This window comes from Chlorocebus sabaeus, chromosome X, assembly GCF_047675955.1.
Source record: "Chlorocebus sabaeus isolate Y175 chromosome X, mChlSab1.0.hap1, whole genome shotgun sequence".
Taxonomy (NCBI): domain Eukaryota; kingdom Metazoa; phylum Chordata; class Mammalia; order Primates; family Cercopithecidae; genus Chlorocebus; species Chlorocebus sabaeus.
Window position 1 is genome coordinate 38,306,852 of NC_132933.1, and position 22,491 is coordinate 38,329,342.

The window sequence follows — 22,491 nt, forward strand, 5'->3', positions numbered from 1 at the left end:
TTGCATTCTTTCACTGAAGTGTTACTATCTAAGCAGGAATTATTTGGTGTTGGAGTGGAGTAAGAATTGATATTACCTAGAGTTGGTGTCTGGTTGAGCTTTTGATTTACCCTAACATCTCATGCTTAATTTATAGTTAATGTTTAATGGAATTTTGTCAAATGGATGATAAAGGCTATTAGTCAAGTCAGGATGCTACCTGGCAAATATGGAGAATGAGGCTTGCAAGGTGAGGATCAGAATTTGCTTGCCTCTGTCACAGACTCTGGAAATGCAGGACCACAGATAATTTGATATTAAGATATTTGAATATTTTACCTTGCATGTTTTCTGTGGTTAGGCTGCAACTTCTAAGCCCTGCTGGAAAAGGAATGGTAATGTTCAAAGACAGTTCACCATGGCTTCGTATTTCTGCACATCTTACAAGTGAGGCACTAACTGCCCTGTGTTCTGAACTGTATTTTCAATGATGTTGGTACAGTGAACAACTTTGCAAGATAAACATACTGTTTGCCTTCAGAACAAAGTGCAGACTGGATGCAGTGGCTCACACCTGTAATCCCAACACTTTAGGAGGCCAAGGCAGGAGGATTGCTTGAGCCCAGGAATTTGAGACCAGCCTGGGCAACATAGCAAGACCCTGTCCCCCTGACCCTTTTTTTTTTTTTTGAGACAGTGTCTTGCTCTGTTTCCCAGGCTGGAGTGCAGTGGCACACACGGCTCACCGCAGCCTCAACCTCCTCAGGCTCAGGTGATCCTCCTGCCTCAGCCTCCCAAGTAGCTGGGACTATAGGTCCATGCCACCACACCCGGCTATTTTTTTGTATTTTTTGTAGAAATGGGGTTTTGCCATGTTGCCCAGGCTGGTCTCAAGCTCCTAGACTCAAGCAATCCACCCTCCTCGGCCTCCCAAAGTGTTGGGATTATAGATATGAGCCACTGCTCCCGGCCAGGACCCTGTTTCTTAAAAAAATAGCCAAGCATAGTGGTGTATGCTTGTAGTCCCAGCTACTTAGGAGGCTGAGGCAATAGGACCGCTTTAGTCTGGGAGGTCAAGGCTGCAGTGAGCTGTGATCTCACCACTGCACTCCAGCCTGGGCGACAAAGCAAGATACTTTCTTAAAAAGCAAACAAATAAAACAAAAACCAAAGCAAAGGCAGGATGAATTAGATAGTATTTCTCTCCAAAAGCAAAAGACAATCATGTTTAATTAAGTCCAATAAAATAAAGATAATGTCTCCCTTAGAACAAAAGGCAGGCATGCTTACTATGATAAAAGATTTGGGTTCCCTCAGCTCAGGTTCCTTTCCTATAATGTGATAATATTGCATGTGTATGCATCCATCTGGGCCCATCAGTGTTGCCCCTATGAGATTTTGGGGAGTAAGGGGAACTGAGCCAAATATGCTGTTCATGCCACTTGCTGTGTTGTGAGCAATAAAGGGCTCTGTCTCTCACACAGGAGTCTCATGTCTTCTGCTAGCATCTATACAACAGTGTTAGGCTAACATACTGGCTTACAAGTAGGGTAAAATCCGACCCTTCAGAGTTCTTGACAGGTACTCAGCACAATGATTTTGTCTATAAGATGTTATCCTCCTTTAGACAAAATTTATTTGACTAATTTTATTTAATTCTTGTTTATTGAATTGGTTAAAAATGTTGAAAAAGTAATAACAGCCCATCTCTTTCAGTATCCAAGAAAGCTGTGTGTCATCTCAGATGAAACAATTTTGAATTGGTAAATTAGGAACAGCTGAGGGCTTTATAATCGTGTTCGTTATTGTCTGAAACAAAAATTGAACCTAGCAGTAAGATTTACATTCTGCCTCCTATTGCAAGAAGCAATCTTGGTGGTGTGTGTGGATGTTGTTAGGAGATTTAGAATTCTTCAGACCCTGGTTTGTGGTTGCAGTGGGGCAGAATATTTGAGATGTGGGATAGAAGGTCGCGGTAGTGTGTTACAGGACTGGAAAATCACACATAGAACATAGACTTTGAAGACACATGAGTTTGGAATCCCAGCGCTGTCAGTTATTACTAGTTTTTAATTTTGTTTTAGCTTTGGGAAGGCATGTCATTGAGTGTATCTTTGCTTCATATGTGTATTAGTCTGTTTTCATGCTGCTGATAAAGACATACCCGAGACTGGGCAATTTACAAAAGAAAGAAATTTGTTGGACTTACAGTTCCACGTGGCTGGGGAGGCTTCACAATCGTGGCAGAAGGTGAAAGGCACTTCTCACATGGTGGTAGACAAGAGAACAGAGCTTGTGCAGGGAACCTCCCCTTTTTAAAACCATCAGATCTCATGAAACTTACTATCATGAGAACAGCACGGGAAAGACCTGCCCCTATGATTCAATTATTTTCCATCAGTTCCCTCCCACAACACATGGGAATTCAAGATGAGAGTTGAGTGAGAACACAGCCAAACCATATAATTCTGCCCTTGACCCCTCTCAAATCTCATGTCCTCACATTTCAAAACCAATCATACTTTCCCAACAGTCACACAAAGTCTTAACTCATTTCAGTATTGACTCAAAAGTCCACAGTCCAAAGTCTCATCTGAGACAAGGCAAGACCCTTTTGGCTATGAGCCTGTAAAATCAAAAGCGAGTGAGTTACTTCCTAGATACAATGGGGATACAGGTATCGGGTAAATACAACCATTCCAAATGGGAGAATTTGGCCAAAATGAAGGGGCTACAGGCCCTGTGCAAGTTTGAAATCCAGTGGGGGAGTCAAATCTTAAAGTTCCAAAAGGATCTCCTTTGACTCCATGTCTCACATCCAGGTCACGCTGATGCAAGAGGTGGGTTCCTATGGTCTTGGGCAGCTCCGCCCCTGTGGCTTAGCAGGGTACAGCCTCCCTCCTGGCTGCTTTCATAAGCTGGCACCGGGTGTCTGTGGCTTTTCCAGGTGCACGGTGCAAGCTGTCGGTGGATCTACTGTTGTGGGGTCTGGAGAATGGTGGCCCTCTTCTCATAGCTCCACTAGGCAGTGCCCCAGTGGGGACTTTGTGTGGAGGGTCTGACCCCACATTTCCTTTCTGCACTGCCCTAGCAGAGGTTCTCCATGAGATCCCCACCCCTGCAGCAACGTTCTGCTTGGACATACAGGCATTTCCATACATTCTCTGAAATCTAGGTAGAGGTTCCCAAACCTCAATTCTTGACTTCTGTGCACCCGCAGGCTCAGCACCACATGGAAGCTGCCATGACTTGGGGCTTGCACCCTCTGAAGCCACGGCCCAAGCTGTACCTTGGCCCCTTATAGTCATGCCTGGAGTGGCTGGGACACAGGGCAAAAAGTCCCTAGCCTGCACACCGTACAGGGACCCTGGGCCTGGCCCACGAAGCCATTTTTTCATCCTAGGCTTTCAGACCTGTGAGGGGATGGGCTGCTGTGAAGACCTCTGACATGCCCTGGAGACATCTTCCCCATTTGCTTGGGGATTAACATTCGGGTCCTGGATACTTATGCAAATTTCTGCAGCCAGCTTGAATTTCTTCTCAGAAAATGGGTTTTTCTTTTCTATCACATTGTCAGGGTGCAAATTTTCCAAACTTGTATGCTGTTTCCCTTTTAAAACTGAGTGCTTTTAATGGCACCCAAGTCACCTCTTGAATGCTTTGCTGCCTAGAAATTTCTTCCACCAGATACTCTAAATCATCTCTCTCAAGTTCAAAGTTCCACAAATCTCTCAGGCAGGGGCAAAATGCCACCAGTCTCTTTGCTAAAACATAACAAGAGTGTCACCTTTGCTCCAGTTCCCAACAAGTTCCTCATCTCCATCTGAGATCACCTCAGCCTGGATTTCATTGTCCATATCATTATTAGCATTTTGGTCAAAACCATTCAACAAGTTTCTAGGGAGTTCCAAACTTTCCCACATTTTCCTGTCTTCTTCTGAGCCCTCCAAACTGTTCCAACTTCTGCCTGTTACCCAGTTCCAAAGTCACTTCCACATTTTTGGGTATCTTTTCAGCAGTGCCCCACTCTACTGGTACCAATTTACTGTATTCATCCATTTTCATGCTGCAGATAAAGACATACCTGAGACTGGGCAATTTACAAAAGAAAGAGGCTTATTGGACTTACAGTTCCATGTGGCTGAGGAGACCTCACAATCATGGTGGAAGGTAAAAGGCACATCTCACATGGTGGCAGACAAGAGAATAGAGCTTGTGCAGGGAACCTCCCCTTTTTAAAACCATCAGATCTTGTGAGACTTACTCACTATCATGAGAACAGCATGGGCAAGACTTGCCCCTATGATTCAATTAACTCCCATCGGGTCCCTCCCACAACATGTGGGAATTCAAGATGAGATTTTGGTGGGGACATGGCCAAACCATATCAACATGTTAAATGAGAAACAGTAACTACCTTACAAAATTGTTAAAAGGATTAGAAATAATCTATGCAAAGTGCATGGTATTGTGATCTAGCATATAGGGTGTCTGTGTATAATATTTCCCTCAATTCCACTTAGGTTATTCTTGATGTGAATTTAGAGTTCTGATTTCAAGTTATTTCTCCATTAACTCCCATGTTCCTTCAAGCAGACAGTTCTATGGTGATTACTGTAACGATGAAGATGTGTTCAAACAGCACACTTCATTATTAGGAATTTTATCAGAGGTAAAAATCACATGGCCCTCTCCTTAATGTGTCTGTTTAATTTCCCTCTGCTTTCCTCTTATAAGGATACATGTGATGGCATTTTTAGGGCCAGAGGTAAAAGTGTGTCAGGCTTTCAAATATTACCTAGGATTTTTTTAAAAAGGAGAGACTATGGTAATCTATATTATTAAACAGCACTTAAACTCAAGTTTAACAATTTGTGCAAAAAACTCTCTTTACCCATTTGTACACTGAATACGATAAGACTATAATTAGTACAGTATACTAGTATAATTTCTGAAAGTCATTTTGTATATTTGGCAGAAATGGTAGCCAGTGGGCCAGGAATTTCAATGGGCAGCAAGCAGATAGACCAATCTGTGGCTCTGTGGGTGCAGCTTGGGAGACAGCAAACAGATATCTATTCCATCTGACTCCTCTCCTTCTCTAGCTTCCTTGGTCTCTCAAGCTCAAGAGTGATACAGAACATAATTTAGATTGGGTTACTTAAGATTATTGACCAAGGTCTCTAATAGACTCCCAGCAGTTTTACAAGGAATGTCTTGAAGGAAGGCGGGAAACAGTACATAGCAATCTGTCTACTGTTGATTTACTGCCAATACTGGATTTTATGATTAAAAATGAGACAAGAAAAACAGCTCAGTGGTTATAAAGGTGCTTATCCCTTTGGATACTAATTAACTGAGGTATCGATACTGCACAAGAAAAAAATACACAGCTATATAATTAAAAATATTTACAATCATTCTCTTATTAATTCCAATAAACTATCATTATGGTGTGTATTAGTTTCTTGTGCCTGCCATAACAAATTATCACAAACTTAATGATTTAAAAAACAAATTTAGTCACTCACAGGTTTGGAGACTGGAAGTTAGAAGCGAATTTAATTGAGCTAAAATCAAGGTTTTGGCAGGGCTGCACTCTCTATGAGGAGGCTCTAGGGGAGAATCCATTCCTTGCCTCTTCTAGCTTCTGATGGCTACTGGCATTGTGTGGCAGAATTATTCCAGTGGCTCCCTCCTTCTCCACGTGGCCCCCTCTTCAGTCTGTGTAGTTTACCCGCTGCTTTCCTCTTACAAGGATACATGTGATGGCATTTAGAGTCCACATGGATGATGCAGGCTAATCTCATCACAAGATTCTTAATTACGTCTGTAAAAACTTTAGCATATAAGATAACACTTACAGGTTCCAGAATTATGATCTGATATCTTCAGCCTACGATAGGAAGATAAATACACATTTTAATGTCCTTTTTTATGTGGAAAAGGTGAAACATTTTTATAATTTTATAATTGTCTTTTCCCAAGTGCTGTTTGTTGCCTAAGAAAGTAGGCTTTGAAATTGTTTTGAAGTGAATCTCCCATGGAGGAATAAATTAACAGTTTTCCAATTTTTATTTATTTTTATTTTTTGAAAAAGACAGGGTCTCACTCTGTCACCCAGGCATGAGTGCAGTGGCATGATCATGGCTCACTGCAGCCTCAACCTCCTGGGCTCAAACCATCCTCCCACCTTAAGAGTAGCTGGAACTACAGGCATGCACCAAGCCCAGCTACTTTTTGTATGTTTTTGTAAAGATAGGGTTTTGCCATATTGCCCAGGCTGGTCTGGAACACCTGGGCTCAAATGATCTCCCAACCTGGCCCTCCCAAAGTGTTGGGATTACAGGCATGTAATCCCAACAGGCCACCAACTACACCCAGCTGGTTTTTTCCCCCAATTTTTAGGTGGAATTTTTATTTATTTAATTTTTTTGCTGGAACTCAATTAAAATACCAGTTTTGCATGTACTTGTCAATTATTTGTTCATTATTAGTCATATTTTTCTAGTTGCCCTAGTGTACATGTTAAGTGATTTTTAATGTTTAAAAAGCTCCTTTATTGTATATCACAAGATAAACATTTTAAATCAGTTTAAATTTTATTCATTATAGTGATATAAAAGTTAATCTTCACTTTTTTTGATGGAAAATATGAGATGCTGTTAGTGTGAGATAGTTCAAGAAATTAAGATACAAATAGTTTTGTGTTATTTCCCATCTTTCTTTCCATGGTTGTATTTTTTTGGCACTGTTACTGTATTTACTCAGTACTTTAAAAAGGACGTTCTTAATGATTTAAAATCTGAAACACCTAAGAATTAGATTTTGCCGAGACCAGCTCGGTTGTGCAGACCTTAAACCAGTGGCACTAGAGGAATTAAAGACACACACACAGAAATACAGAGTGTGGAGTGGGAAATCAGGGGTCTCACAACCTTCAGAGCTGAGAACCTTGAACAGAGATTTACCTGCATATTTATTGACAGCAAGCCAGTGATAAGCATTGTTTCTATAGATTATAGATTAACTAAAAGTATTCCTTGCAGGAAACAAAGGGATGGACTGAAATAAAGGGATGAGTCTGACTAGTTATCTGTGGTAGGAGCATCTCCTTAAGGCACAGATCGCTCAAGCTATTGTTTGTGGTTCAGGAACACCTTTAAGTGGTTTTCCACCCTGGGTGGGCCAGGTATTCCTTGCCCTCATTTCGGCAAGCCCACAACCTTCCAGCGTGGGCTTCATGGCCATCACGAACATGTCACAGTGCCACAGAGATTTTGTTAATGGCCAGTTTTGGGGCCAGTTCATGGCCAGATTTGGGGGCCTGTTCCCAACAAGATTTATTATTCTTTATTTGATTTAACTCCATTAAATAAGAATAATAATTATAAGTTTAAATGGTATTTAGTAAATAAATACATGGAATCATCCAGAAAATAGTTTATGAATGCACATTTAATTAAATTCCCTAAGGGAGCTTATAATGTTACTTTGTAATTTAATCTTTTATTTGAAGGGGAATGAACATAAAAGATTATGAAAAATGTGTAGATTAGTAATGTCTTGATATTATTTAAATCATCAAATTATTCTTGTTATTAATACCGATGATTTAGTATTTTTTTCTGTCCCTTTTTTGTAGTTTATTTGCTTTTTTCATGTTATTTTTCAGAAGTTTTAGGTTTACAAAAAAATTGAGCAGATAGTACAGTTACCCCATACTCCTTTTCTCCAGCTCATAGTTTTCCTATTTTTAGCATCTTATATTTTTGTAATGTGTTTTTACAATTAACGAACCAATATATGGTACACTTGATGATTACGAAAATTGATGAAGCTATACTTTATTATTAAAGTCTATACATTAGGATTCAGTCTTTGTGTTGTATAGTTGTATGTGTTTTGACAAATGCATGTGTCATGTATGCATCATCACAGTATCACACAGAAGAGTGTAACTGCCCTGAAAATTCTGTGTTCCATGTATTAATCACTCTTTGATATGGTTTAGCTCTGGGTCCCCACCCAAATCTCATATTGAATTGTGACCACCATGTGTCGGGGTAGGGACCTGGTAGGAGGTGATTGGATCATGAGAGTGGTTTCCCCAATACTGTTCTCATGATAGTGAGTTCTTATGAGATCTGATGGTTTATAAGTGTGTAGCATTCTCCTCCTGCCCTCTGCCTTGTGAAGAAGGTGCTTGCTGCTTCTTCACCTTCTGCCATGATTGTGTTTCCTAAGGCCTCCCCAGCCATGCAGAACTGTGTGTCAATTAAACCTCTTTTCTTTATAAATTACCCATTCTCAGGTGGTTTTATATCACAGTGTGAGAATGGACTAATACAGAAAATTGTTACTAAAGAAGTGGGGCATTGCTATAAAGATACTTGAAAATATGGAAGCAACTTTGGAACTGGGTAATGGGCAGAAGTTGGAACAGTTTGGAGGGCTCAGAAGAAGACAGGAATATGATGTGGGAAAGTTTGGAACTCCCTAGAGACTTGTTGAATTGTTATGACCAAAATGTGATAGTGATGTGGACGATGAAATCCAGGCTGCGGTGGTCTCAGATGGAGATGAGGAACTTACTGGGAACTGAAGTAAAGGTCACTCTTGCTGTGCTTTAACAAGGAGACTGATGGCATTTTGCTCCTGCCCTAGAGATCTGTGGAACTTTGAACTTAAGAGACATGATTTAGGGTATCTGGCAGAAGAAATTTCTAAGTAGAAAAGCATTCAAGATGTGACCTGGCTGTTTCTGAAAGTGTTCAGTCATATGCATTCACAAAGAGGTGGTCTGACATTGGAACTTAATGTTTAAAAGGGAAGAAAAGCATAAAAGTTTGGAAAATTTAAAGCCTATATGATGGAAAAGAAAAACCGATTTACTGGGAAGTAATTCAAGCCTGCTGCAGAAATTTGCATAAGTAAAAAGGAGCCAAATGTTAATTGTCAAAATCATGGGGAAAATGTCTCCAGGGCATTTCAGAGATCTTCACAACAGCCCTTCCCATCACAGGCCTGGAGGCCTAGGAGGGAAAAATGGTTTGATGGGCTGGGTCCAGGGCCCTACTGCTCTGTGCAGCCTCATGACATGGTGCTCTGTGTCCCAGCCACTCCAGCTTCAGCTGTGGTTAAGAGGGGTCAAGGCACAGCTCATAATGTTGCCTCAGAGGGTGCAAGTCTCAAGCCTTGATGGCCTCTACATGGTGTTCAGCCTGTGGGTGCTTAGAAGACAGGAACTGGGGTTTGGGAACCTCTGCCTAGATTTCAGAAGCTGTATGGTAATGTCTGAATGTCCAGGAAGAAGTCTGCTGCAGGGCGAGAGCCCTCATGGGTAACCTCTACTAGGACAGTGTAGAGGGGAAATGTGGAGTTGGAGACTCACACAGAGTCCCCACTGGGGCACTGCCTAGTGAAGCTGTGAGAAGATGGCCACTATCCTCCATACCTCCAGACTGACAACTTGTACCAAGCACCTGGAAAAGCTGCAAGCACTCAATGCCAGCCCCTGAAACTAGCCACGGGGCTATACCCTGAAGACCCACAAGGGTAGAGCTATGCAAGGCCTTGGGAACCCACCCCTTCCATCAGTGTACCCTGGATGTGAGACATAGAGTCAAAGGAGATTATTTTGGAACTTTAAGTTTTAATGACTTCCTCATTGTATTTTGGACTTGCACGGGGCCTGAGTCCCTTTCATTTTGGCCAATTTCTCTCATTTGGAACGTGTGTATTTATACAATGCCTGTACCCCCATTGTATATAGGAAGTAACTAACTTGCTTTTGATTGTACAGACTCATAGGCAGAATGGGACTTGCCTTGTCTCAGATGAGACTTTGGAGTCGGACTTTTGACTTAATGCTGGAATTAGTTAAGACATTTGGGGACAGTTGAGGTGGAATAATTGTATTTTGCAGTGTGATAAGGAAATGAGATTTGGGAAGGGCTGTGACAGAATGATATGGTTTAGCTCTGTGTCCCCACTCAGGTCTCATATCGAATTGTAATCACCATGTGTCAGGGGAGGGACCTGGTGAGAAGTGATTGGGTCATGGGACTGGTTTCCCTCATGCTTCTCTCATGGTAGTGAGTGAGTTCTTACAAGATCTGATGGTTTATAATTGTGTAGCAGTTCCCCTGCCCTGCCCCCCATCTTGTGAAGAAGGTGCTTGCTCTTCCTTTGCCTTCTGCCGTGATTGTAAGTTTCCTGAGGCCTCCAAGCTATGTGGACTGTGAGTCAATTAAACCTCTTTTCTTTATAAATTACTCAGTTTCTGGTAGTTCTTTATAGCAGTGTGAAAATGGACTAATACTCTCTTCCTCTTCCCTTATTCCCTCTTTTCCTCCCAAATCATGGCAACCATTGATCTTTCTACTATCACCATAGTTTTACCCTTCCCAGAATGATATTTACTAGGAATCCCAGCATATGTAGACATTTCAGACTAGCTTCTTTCAAGAAGCAATATATGTCTTTTCATGGCTTGAAAGCTCATTTCCTGGAAGCGATTCCATTGTATGGATATTCCACAGTTTATTCATTCACCTATTGAAAGATGCATCTTGTTTGTTTCTAAATTTTGACAATTACGAATAAGGCTGCTATAATTGTTAGTGTGAAGACTTCGTGTAGACATTAGTTTTGAACTGATTTGAGTAAATACCCAGGCTTGCAATTGCTGAATTAAGACCATATTTATCTTTGTAAAAGTATACCAGACTGTTTTCCAGTGTGGCTGTTCTTTTTTTTTCATTAAAAATTTATTTATATAATTTATGGGGTACAAGTGCAAATTTATTACATGCATAGTAGTCCAGTTAGGGGATTCAGAGAATCTGTCACCCAAATAACATACATTGTACCCATTAGGTGATTTATTATTATATACCCCTCTCCCACTCTGTCACCCTTCTGAGTCTCCATTGTCTATCACTCTGCTCTCTTTATCTATGTAAACACCATTTTTTAGCAATAAAATTGCCTAGTCTCAGGTATGTCTTTATCAGCAGCAGGAAAATGAACTGATACAGTGCATTATCTTTTTGATGTCCTGTATTCAATTTACTAGTATTTTGTTGAGGATTCTTGCATGAATGTTCATCAGGGACGTTGGTCTGCTGTTTGCCTTTTTTGGTTGTTGTGTCCTTGTCCAGTTTTGGTATTAGGGTGATAGTGACCTCATGGAATGAATTAGGGAGAATACTCTCCTCTTCAATTTTTTGGAACAGTTTCAGGAGTGGTATTACTTCTTTTTATATTTGATAGAATTTGGCTGTGAATCCTTCAGCCAAGCTCCCTCAACAATCCCTGAGCTTGTCTTTGTTGGGGTTTTTTTGTTTTTGTTTTTGTTTTTTTACTACTGATTCAATGTTGCTGTTCATTATTGGCCTGTTTAGATTTTCTATTTCTTCCTTGTTCAATCTTGGTAGGTTGTGTGTTTCCAGGAATTTATATCTTTCCTTTAGGTTTTCTTGTTTGTGAGTATATAGTTGTTCATAATAGTTTCTGATGTTCTATTGTGTTTCTGTGGTATCAGTTGTAATGTTTCCTTTTTTATTTCTCATTGTGTTTATTTGATTCATCTCTCTTCTAGGTTAGTCTAGCTACTGGTTTATCAGTTTTATTTATCTTTTTGCAGAATCAACTCTTTTTTTTTAATACTTTGTATCTTTTTTTGGTCTCTATTTCATTTAGTTCTACTGTGATCTTTGTTATTTCAAATTCTGCTAGTTTTGAGTGTGGTTTGTTCTTGATTTTCTAGTTTTTTGAGATGCATTGTTAGGTTGATAATTTATAATCTTTTTTTAAATAATAGGCATTTAATGCTATAAATTTCCCTCTTACTACTGCTTTTGCTATATCCCACAGGTTTTGGTTTGTTGTGTTTACATTTTCATTTGTTTCAAAAAATTTTTAATCTTCTGTATTAATTTCTTCTTTGATCCAGTGATTGTTCAGGAGCTTGTGTAATATCTATGTGTTTGTATAGTTTCTGAAGTTCCTTTTTGTATTGATTTCTATCCACTGTGGTATGAGAAAATAATTGATAGGATTTCATTTTTAAACATTTGTTGATACTTGCTTTATGGCCTAACATGTGATTTATCTTGGAGAATGTTCCATGTGCTCATCGAAAGAGTGTATATTCTGCAGTTGTTGGGCAGAATATTCTGTAAATTTGTTAGGTCCGTTTGGTGTAAAGTCCAATTTACATCTAATGTTTCTTTGTTGGTTTCCTGTCTAGATGATCAGTCTGATGCTGTTAGTGGTGCATTGAAGTCTCCCACCATTATTGTATCTATCTCTCTCTTTAGGCCTAGTGATATTTGTTTTATGGATCTGGGTGCTCCAGTGCTGGGTGCATATAAATTTAAAATTGTTATAACCTCTTGCCAAATTGATCCCTTTATTATAGAATGACGTTATTTGTCTTTTTTTAACCGTCTTTTATTTAATATCTGATTTAATTGATGCAAGTACAGCTAGTGCTGCTCACTTTTGGATTTTGTTTGTGTGGACTGTCTTTCTACTCCTTTACTTTTGGTCTATATGTGTCTTTACAAGTAATGTGAGTTTCTTGTAAGCATCATATAGTTGGATTATATTTTTAAAATCTATTTTGCCAATCTGTATCTTTTAAATGGGGCATTTAATTCATTTATTTTCAAGGTTTATATTGATATGTGAGGGTTTGTTCTTGTCATATTGTTAATCATTTTCCAGTTTTATAAATTCTCTGTTTTTTTCTTGGAATGTTTGTCTTTATGGTTTGGTGGAATTCTGTAGTGGTGCCATTTGATTTCTTTTTCTTCCTCCTTTGTGTGATTGCTTTACCAGTGAGTTTTATACTTTTGTGTGTTTTCATGATGATGAATATCACTTTTACTTCCAAGTTTAGGACTTCTTTGAGCATTTCTTGTAGGGCCAGTTTAGTGGCGATGAATTCCTCAGTATTTGCATGTTTGGGAAAGACTTCATTTCTTCTTATTTATGAAGCTTATTGCTGGATATTGAGTTCTTGGCTGGCAGTCTTGTTTTTTTTTTTTTTTATATCAGCACTTTTAATATGTCATTCCCTTCTCTTCTGGCTTTTAAGGTTTCTGGTGAGAAGTCTCATGTTAGTCTCATGGAGTTTCCTTATGTAGGTGATTTTTTTTTATTTCAGCACTTTTAATATGTCATTCCCTTCTCTTCTGGCTTTTAAGGGTTCTGGTGAGAAGCCTCATGTTAGTCTCATGGAGTTTCCTTATGTAGGTGATAGGGTGCTTTTCTCTTGATGATTTTAGTTTATTTTTTTCTGTCAAGCTGTTCTTTATCTCAGGAAGAGGGCAGGGCAGGGGGCTCAGTCTTTCTTAGCAGTAATTTTCCTCATGGTGGCCAGGACATTGCTCAGCTCCTCTCGTTTCCTCTTGGTGAGGATGTGTGTCCCCACCCTTTTCTTGATGAACTTGAGGGCCTGTTTGTCCTTGGAGACCTTCAGTAACTCTTTGGTTCACCGCTCGTATGGGGTGAAGCCACATACCTCTCGGGTCATGCCCCGCACACACTTGGTATGTTTGGTCAGGCGCCCAAGGCTACGACTGTGTCTGGGCTTGCTCACATTCTTGGTCACCTTGTGGCCTTTGTTGAGGCCCACAACCATAGTGTAGCACAGAGCCATTGCTGCTGCTCTCCAGTGGTGGCTGTGGTTAAAGGCTGTCTTGCTGATTTTAGAATTCTTTTTACCTTAGACAATCTGATTATAATATGCTGTGGCAAACTCCTTTTTGCATTGTGTTTTCCTTGGGATCACTGAGTCTCCTGTGTCTGGATGTCTAAATCTTGCTATACTTGGAAAAGTTTCATTTCTTATTTTGTTAAATAGGCTTTCTAAGCCTTTTAATCTCTCATCTCCCTCAGGAATACCAATAATTTGTAAGTTTGGTCATTTTATGTAGTTTCAGATGGCACATGTATACCTATGTAGCAAACCTGCATGTTCTGCATGTGGATCCCAGAACTTAAAGTCTAATAAAAAATAAATAAATAAAAGCAATAAGCAAATTCAAAAAAAGAAAAAAGCTTTGTTTATTCTTTTTCTTTATTTCTGTCTGACTGGATTATTTCAAAAGACCTGTCTTCAAGTTCTGAAATTCTTTCTTCTGTTTGATCTAGTGTTTCCAGTTCTGAAATTCTTTCTTCTGCTTGATCTAGTATTTCAAATGTATTTTGTATTTCCTTCAATGAATCTTTTAGTTTCAGAATTTGTGTGTGTGTGTATGTGTGTGTGTGTGTATGTGTGTATGTGTGTGTGGGGGGGGGAGAGAGAGAGACTTGTTCTGTTGCCCAGGCTGGAGTGTAGTGGTGTGATCATAGCTCAGTATGACCTCAAACTTTTGGACTCAAGTGATCCTCCTGCCTCAGCTTCCTGAGTAGTTGGGATTTACAAGCATGTGCCAACATGCCTAGCTAATGTTTGTATTTTTCGTAGAGACAGGTTCTCGCTATGTTGCCGAAACTGGTCCTAAACACCTGGGTTCAAGCAGTCCTCTTACCTTGGCCTCCCAAAGTGCTGAGATTATAGGCGTTAGCCACTGTACTCGGCCTTTTTATCTTTTAAAGATATTTATCTCCATGTTAAAAGGTTTTATTTGTATTCTGAATTGATTTTTTGAGTCCTTTGTATTGGTTTTTAGATTTCTCTGGCATCTCATTGAGCTTCTTTAAAATCAGTATTTTGAATTCTTTATCTGGGATTTTGAGGATTTTTTTTTCTTTTTTGGTTAGGATCTATTGCTGGAGAATTACTGCATTCATTTGAGGCCATCATATTACCTAGCTTTTTCATGTTTTCTGTATCTTTATGTTGGTTTCTGCTCATCTGGCTTCATAGTTACATCTTCTTTTTTTAAAAAATGACTTTCAGGTGGATGGGGGACTTTTTTCTTGAAGATGTGACAATGATGTTAGTTGGGTAAGGCCGTCTGGCTTTGCTTTCAGGTGCATGCAGTAGTGAAGACTGTGTATAATTTATATGGCTATCTTCATTGTGTTAATGTGTGGTTCTTGGCGGGGCCTGTGGTGAAGTTGTGCTTGTGACTTGAGTGCCTGATGGGCCCATCATCAGGTTTTAATGGTAGCAGAAGTGTGCTAAGTATGTCTACCCTTGTGACCTGGGACAGCATATGCTGGCTCCTGTGTTGGCAGTTTCCAGGCAGGCTAATGTTTGGGCATCTGGGTGGCTTTCTCAGATGCCAGTTTTAGTAGCAGTATACCAGGCATATAAGAAGGCTCTCGAGCTCCCGAGCAGCTGGGGTAGTGAGGGTGATAGATGTAGCAGTGGTGGTGAGATGCTCTCCTTGTTCCCTTGCACTGTGCTCTTGTGCTGGAAGTGATTGCAACAGGCTGTGCAAACTGGCTTCTAGGTCAGAAGGTGGTGCTTGCAGGTAAGAGCCAGCTGAGACTGTAGAAGTAGGGTGTTTATGCCCTAGAAGTGCTCATGTGCCCCAGGTGGTGGATTGGGTTGTGGAACACCCAGAAACTGGCCCCCCCCCCACACCAGTTTGTGTTGGCATAAGGTTAGGGAGGTGAAGCTGGGTGGATCCAGTCTGGGCAAGCTTGTACTCAACACCTCCCAATGGCAAGTGCATGCATGAACTATGACGTGGGGGTAGGGCAGGCAGTATAGTCCTCATGCCTCTGGTGAAATGCTTGGGTGAGAGGTGACTTCTGCTGTGCTGAGGTCGTGCCATGGGTGCCAGGGAGGATGAGACCACTGCTGTCCCTCCCCCATCCCAGCTGTGGCAGCCAACCTGGCTGTTCTGTTAGTATGGCAGTTTGCACCTAGCCCATAATTCAGCCATGAGCCATAGAAGCCAGCACCCAGCTCAAGACCAAGCCTCTGCAGTAACTCATCCTGCTCAGGATTGGAGCATTGGGAGCCTGGTTCCAGTGCCAGAGACTGCAGCCCATGCCATGTCTGCTTCTTAGTTTTGGTTGTGGGATCCCCATTGATCCCCATTCCTGCTCAAGCCCCTGCTCCACAAGATGCAACCTGATCTTCCCCAATGGCCAAGACTGGTGCTGCAGATTTCCAGGACCACTCATAGTTGCTAAGAGCTAGGATTAAGAATGGCATCTTACTGTGGCTACTTAGTTCTCAGGAATTGTGTGGGATCCAGGGCATGTTACCTCCCTGGAGCTGTTCCTTCTCAGTCTCCTGGACGCTCCCTAAATCAGATTCAGAATTTGGGTGGGTCAGGGTGCTCTCCTGTGGCCTGGATTGTGTGATTCCCCAGTGGGAAAGTGGACTGCAGAAAGATATTCACTCTCTCTTGTATTGGGGATTCATTGCCAGTTCCCAGCCGATCTTGACCACACAGGCTGTCTGCTTTCCTTCTCATTCCCAGATTTTGGAGTTTCCTTTCACTTTTTCTGTTGAACCCTGTGTTCCCTGTTGGATAATGTATTCAAAGTGTGATTGTCTGCATACCACTTTGGTTTTTCTAAGTGGATGAGGCATGCTGGAAATGTTTTTAGTCAGCTATCTTGGAAAACAAAAGTCAGCCTCCTGTCATTTTTTGCGCTTCTTTGATCTTTTCATATGGTTACTGTGTTTTCTTATCACCATTATTTTCAGACTTCTCTGCTTGCTGTTTTTTCTCTACTCACTTTCTAACTGTTGGCCTTCCTGATAGCCCATTCTTTGTCCTCTAATTCGATACTCTGATATTAGGTGATGTCCTCCATTTCTGTGATTTAATAGAACTAATCATATTCCTACAACTTGCAAAATTTTTTTTTTTTTGAGATGGAGTCTCATTCTGTCGCTCAGGCTGGAGTGCAGTGGCACAATCTTGGCTCACTGCAACCTCTGCCTCCCGGGTTCAAGCAATTCTCCTGCCTTAGCCTCCTGAGTAGCTGGAATTACAGGTGCGCACCACCATACCTGGCTAAATTTTGTATTTTTAGAAAGAGATGGGGTTTCACCATTGTTGGTCAGGCTGGTCTCGAACTCCTGACCTTGTGATCCGCCCATGTCGGCCTCCCAAAGTGCTGGGATTACAGGCATGAGCCACTGTGCCTGGCCACAACTTTCAATCTTATATATCTATCCCAGACTTCACTTAGGAGATCAAGATTCATCTGTCTAATGCCCATTTAACAGCCCCTCTTTGAGTCTCTCTCAGATGTCTCGGTTTATACAGATATAAACTTGAACCCTTCATTGCACCTCTGTTTCAAAAAAAAAAAAAAACAAAGCAAAAACCTCACCAGCAGAAGAAACTACAAAAATCCTGTTACACTCCCACTGTTTATTAGATAATATTATTTTAGCTGTCTAGGCCAGAATCCTGGGTGCCATCCTTGATTCTTTCCTCTCGTTTCTTCCACATACCTAGTTCCTTGCCACTCCCTGTGAGTACTAATTTCAAAATATATTTCAAATTTTATCCACTTTCTCTTATCCCTATTCTTGCAATCTTAATACAAGTTACTATCATCTATCTCTGAGACCACTGTATTATTTATGAGTGCCTAATACTAGGTATTATACAGAATAACAAACTGAGCATAATTTTGTTTTTAGGATTTCAAATTAATTGTAAACACTAATTTTGAACTCCCAGAATTCTGAAGTTACAAGAATAAGAGGTAAAACCCTAAATATAAAAAAAAAATCCTAAACTAAAAACAGTGACTTCATTTTCCTCCCTAATAGAACTGTGTGATGCTTGGGTATCCAGAGGAGGTAAGCCAGAATATTGGGAAACATTTGTTTCTAGTTCAGATTTTGGTTTCTAGTAATTCTATTGTTTTTTAAGTTATTCAGAATTTTATGGTGGGAGGAGGAAGAATAGAAATTAATTTTTATATTATATAAACATAACTTTTTTTTGCCAGTTATATAATTTTACATTAGGTTAAGAGTGAGAATATATATCTCCTCTATATGTATCTCTATATATTACGTATGTAGTAATACATATGTTAATGTTCTGAATAAGGAACTTACTATATTGCTAAGTGAATAGGTCTCATCCCTTGGAATGAAGTTGAGCATTATTGATAGGAGGTTGTTTTTATGAGGGCAGACCAGATGCTAAATGAGATACATTGAACTAAACTGCATGCTCTTCCTAACAGAGGCACAAAATTTTCTTACGTTTTTAACCAATTAAGTATAATGAGCTAGTGTGAGCAAAGTAAATTTCTATGATAAGGTAACTAACTTGATATTCAGGTAGTTGTTGGGGGTTTGTACCTTTGGGGACATTATTTGTCTGCCATGAATAGAGGTTATTGCTGGCATCTAGTGGGTAGATGCCAGAGATGCTGCTAAGTATCCTACAGTGCCCAGGATAGCCCCCCACAGTGGTTATCAGACGTCCACAGTGGTGAGGTTGAGCCAACTCTCTTCTAGAGTATTTGTTTTTCAACCCACTACTGCAATGTCCTAAGTATTTTTCAAAATTCATTTAACAAATAAACCCTTAATAGAGGAGTAATGGTTGTAACAATTCCATGATTTTATTTTTGTGAAAATTTAAATGAATGGAAGTATATTTGTGTGTACTTGCAATAATTTAGGAGACGAATGAATCAAGGATGAATACTAGGTTTCTGGCTTGAGCAACTCACCAGGAGGATGTTGTTGACATTGAGATGAGAAGAAAAAAAAAAAAAAAATAGAAGTGTGGGAAAAGATCTTCATTTCAGATTTTATACTTGTAGAATTTGATGTGCCTGAGAGATATCAAGGTGAAGTCCTAAAGATCAGAACATAGGCTTTTAGACATATCCTATATTTGCAATTCATCAGTATATAAATATAATTTGGACCTAGGATGGATGAAATCACCCAGTAGAGTGTATATCTTTTTTTTTCCATTTACTTTTCAGATTTACTGAGTGAACATAATTTTCTTTTCATAAACATTTGATCTAAATCATTTTTGTTGTTGTTGTTGCTGGTTGTTTGGTTTTTAATACTGGGAACACTTAAATTCAGTTTGAAAGATACCCTAAAATCTGAAATACACCAATCCCTCCCACTCTCCACCCAAAATCTAGTTGTTTTAAATGAGCAGAATGATCCATTTTTCCATTTTAGGTGAGCAGATGTTTATGAAAGATCTTAGATCTGTTTGCCTCATTTATCAGGCAAATTTACAAGCAAAGAAGCCATTAATCGTATTTCAACTTGTAAATAGAAGACGACTAGGACTCAGGTTCATATCTTACACTTTTAACATGAACTGGTTGAAAGAAACATTAACAATTTCAAACTAAAGAAATTTTAAGTTTTTCCTCGCAAAAGCATAAAAATGGAGATCTTAACAGGAAATTCTTAAAAGGTAAAAACAACTCTTACTTATACTAGTCCTTGGGTAGTTTAATATAGAACAGGTTGTTCTTTTTGTTTCTTTGAAAAGGAATTTTTGGTCCCAAGTCTGTTCCTGCTTAGTTAGTATCTGCTCCAGCCTTCCCCTTTCTCCAAGCGGCTTCCTTGATGGCCTCCACCCCTGGGCACCCTGCAGCTCGACCGGCTGTAAGAATCATGCAGGTGAGGGCTGCTCCTTTCCATGGGCAGAGGGAGCCCAAGATCCGGTCTGCCTACCCGATCTCGACCTCTCGAGTAGCTATCGCTCCGGCCGTAACTGTTGCTGGAACTGTTGCGGCCGCCACCGTAGGCGTCGGGCGAGCTGCCCAGGTACTCCTTATAGCGGCCTCCTCCTGCGTAGCGGTCACTCAGGCCGTAGCTGTTGATGGAACTGTCGTGGCCCCCACCGTAGGCGTCAGGCGAGCGGCCTCCGTACTCCTCGTAGCGGCCTCCTCCTCCGTAGCGGTGGCTCAGGCCATGACTGTTGCTGGAACTGTCGCGGCCCCTGCTGTAGGTGTCGGGCGAGGGGCCTCGGTACTCCTCGTAGCTGCCTCCTCCTCCGTAGTGGTCGCTCCGGCCGTAACTGTTGCTGGAACTGTTGTGGCCCCTGCTGCAGGCATCGGTGGAGCGGTCCCCGCTGTGGGCGTCGGGCGAGTGGCCCCCAGTGTGAGCACTGGGATAGCGGCCACCGCTGTGGGTGTCAGGCGAGCGGCCCCCGCTGTGGGTGTCCTGCGAGCAGCCTCGGTACTCCTCGTAGTGGCCTCCGCCTCCATAGCGTTGGCTCCCGCCATAACTGTTGCTGGAACTGTGGCGGCCCCCGCTGCTGGCGGCCTCGGGCGAGCGGCCCCCGCTGCTGGCGGCCTCGGGCGAGCGGCCCCCGCTGCTGGCGGCCTCGGGCGAGCGGCCCCCGCTGCTGGCGGCCTCGGGCGAGCGGCCCCCGCTGTAGGTGGCCTCGGGCGAGCGACCTTGGTACTCCTCGTAGTGGCCTCCTCCTCTGTAGCGGTGGCTCCGGCTGTAACTGTTGCTGGAACTGTCGCGGCCTCTGCTGTAGGCGATGGGCGAGCGGCCCCCGCTGTAGGTGTCAGGGGAAGGGCCTCCATACTCCTCGTAGTGGCCTCTTCCTCCATAGCGGTCGCTCCGGCCGTTGCTGGAACTGTCGCGGCCCCCGCTGTAGGCATCTGGCAAGGTGATGGGCAAGGCGTCGGGTGAGCGGCCCCGGTACCCCTCATAGCGGTATCCTCCTCCGTAAGATGGCGGTGTCCCCCGCCCAGGGGTGGCGCGGCACGGGCCTCCGTAGCTCTCGAGGGGCGCTCGGTAGGAGCCTCCGCTGGCATGATCCACGTAGTCACGGTGGCGACCCCTGTAGCTGTTTTGCTTGCCATAGCCTCTCAAGGGACAGTAGTCCCGGACACTGGAGTGGCTATAATAGCGGCGGCTGTACTCTCTGAGCGCGCGGATAAAATCCCCGGGGTCACGGCACCGGGGCAGTGGGCCTGAGTAGCCCTCTCGCCCCCACATGGCCGGCGCCTTCCCAGGCATTCCAGCGCCACCAATGCGAGCCAGGCTCGACGGGGGCGCAGCCCTCTTGCAGGGTGGGCCGGCCCATCGCTGCAGCTGCACGCTTGAGTAGCCCTCTCGCCCCCACACAGCCGGGGCCTTCCCGCGCATTCCACTGCCAACGCTGCGAGCCAGGCTCGACGGCGTGGCCCTCTTGCGGAGTGGGCCGGCCCAGCGCTGTGGTGGTGGCCCACGCTTCCTGGGCATCAGGGCCCTGTAGGGCCACTGGTCAAAATACCCCGCGTAGCCGTGGCCGCCATCAGGCCCGCCCCAGGAGTGGGGTCGCTGTGGGCTGCTGCCACACCCACGGGTTCCGTGTGGGAACCTCGAGCGACTGCTGCTGCCGGGGGGCAGTGGCCCCCACCAGCTGCTCTTGAATGCTGGTTTGATGGCCTGGGCCACCTTGATGGCCTTACCATCAAGGTACTTGCCATTCAGATCTCTGGCGGCGGCCTTGGCATCTGCAGGGCTTTCGAAGGTGACGAACGCGAAGCCCCTCGATTTGTTGGTTTCTCGGTCTTTTATCAGGAAAACGTTGATGATGCGGCCATACTTGACAAACTCAGCCTCGAGGGCTTTCTCGTCGGTTTCGAGGTTGAGGCCCCCAACGAAAAGCTTCTCTGGGCGATCCGCTTCCATCATGTCTGCTTTTCGAATGGTGGGTCAGAGGCAGTGGGAGGTGATGAGGCAGCAACTCAGTCGTGGTCTTCGAGCGCTCTAGTAGAGGGCGGCTCCTACCGGTTGGGGGGTGTATGTCTCAAGAAGGAAAAGAGTACCTTACGTCATAGTTCTTGGGAACAACAACGTTTATGATACAGGTAGAGGAAAACCTAGGAAAAGAAAATAAGAAGTAGCCAGAGAGGTAGGAAGAGATCCCAGAAGTGTAGTCTTCCAAGCCAAAGGAAAATAATCTTTCCAGACATATGGAATGGTTATTGATATGGTGGTTGTTGGTAACATTGGTGGATGTGAGAGTGGATAGAAACCAAATTGTAGTGGGTTGAGAAGTCCATGGTAAGTAATAAATTTAGTTGTGTTGTAGATTTATGTAAGTTTGGCTGTAAAAGAAGAGGCAGATGGAGGGGGATGTGGGATCGTGGGAAGTATTTTTGTGTTTGCTTTTAAAGATCAGAGATAATTCTTCATTGGTATTTTAAAAGACAAATCGCATATTTGAAATTTAGGTATACTGAAGCATATCAAATACGTTTGGTTAATAGACATGCATTCTGTGAGGTTTTTTTTTTTTTTTTTTTTTTTTTTTTTTTTTTTTTTGAGACAGAGTCTCGCTCTGTCACCCAGGCTGGAGGGTAGCGGCGTGATCTCAGCTCCCTGCAACCTCCGAGCCTCCTGGGTTCAAGCGATTCTCCTGCCTCATCCTCCTGAGGAGCTGGGATTACAGGGGCCCACCACCACATCCGGCTAATTTTTGTGTTTTTAGTAGAGACAGGGTTTCACCATGTTGGCCAGGCTGGTCTCCAACTCCTTAGCTCAAAAGATCTGCCTGCTTTGGCCTCCCAAAGTGCTGGTATTACAGGTGTGAGCCACCGCGCCCAGCCATATGAGTGTATTTCTAAATG

General features: G+C 42.6%; 2 protein-coding genes and 1 pseudogene across 2 annotated transcripts in view; 1 reads left to right on the forward strand and 2 right to left on the reverse strand.

The window, feature by feature from the left end:
* LRCH2 (leucine rich repeats and calponin homology domain containing 2) overlaps positions 1 to 22,491 on the forward strand; it is a 128,578-nt gene that overhangs the window by 22,202 nt on the left and 83,885 nt on the right. The window lies entirely within an intron of this gene.
* LOC103232517 (large ribosomal subunit protein eL36-like) lies at positions 13,334 to 13,651 on the reverse strand (annotated as a pseudogene).
* RBMXL3 (RBMX like 3) lies at positions 18,653 to 21,589 on the reverse strand. Its single transcript, XM_073013539.1, has one exon. The coding sequence runs from the start codon at positions 21,551 to 21,553 to the stop codon at positions 19,439 to 19,441; it is 2,115 nt and encodes a 704-aa protein (XP_072869640.1). The 5' UTR covers positions 21,554 to 21,589; the 3' UTR covers positions 18,653 to 19,438.

Excerpts from the sequence above, each read along its gene's own strand:
- RBMXL3 (XM_073013539.1), bottom strand. The coding sequence starts at position 21,553 with ATGATGGAAGCGGATCGCCCAGAGAAGCTTTTCGTTGGGGGCCTCAAC.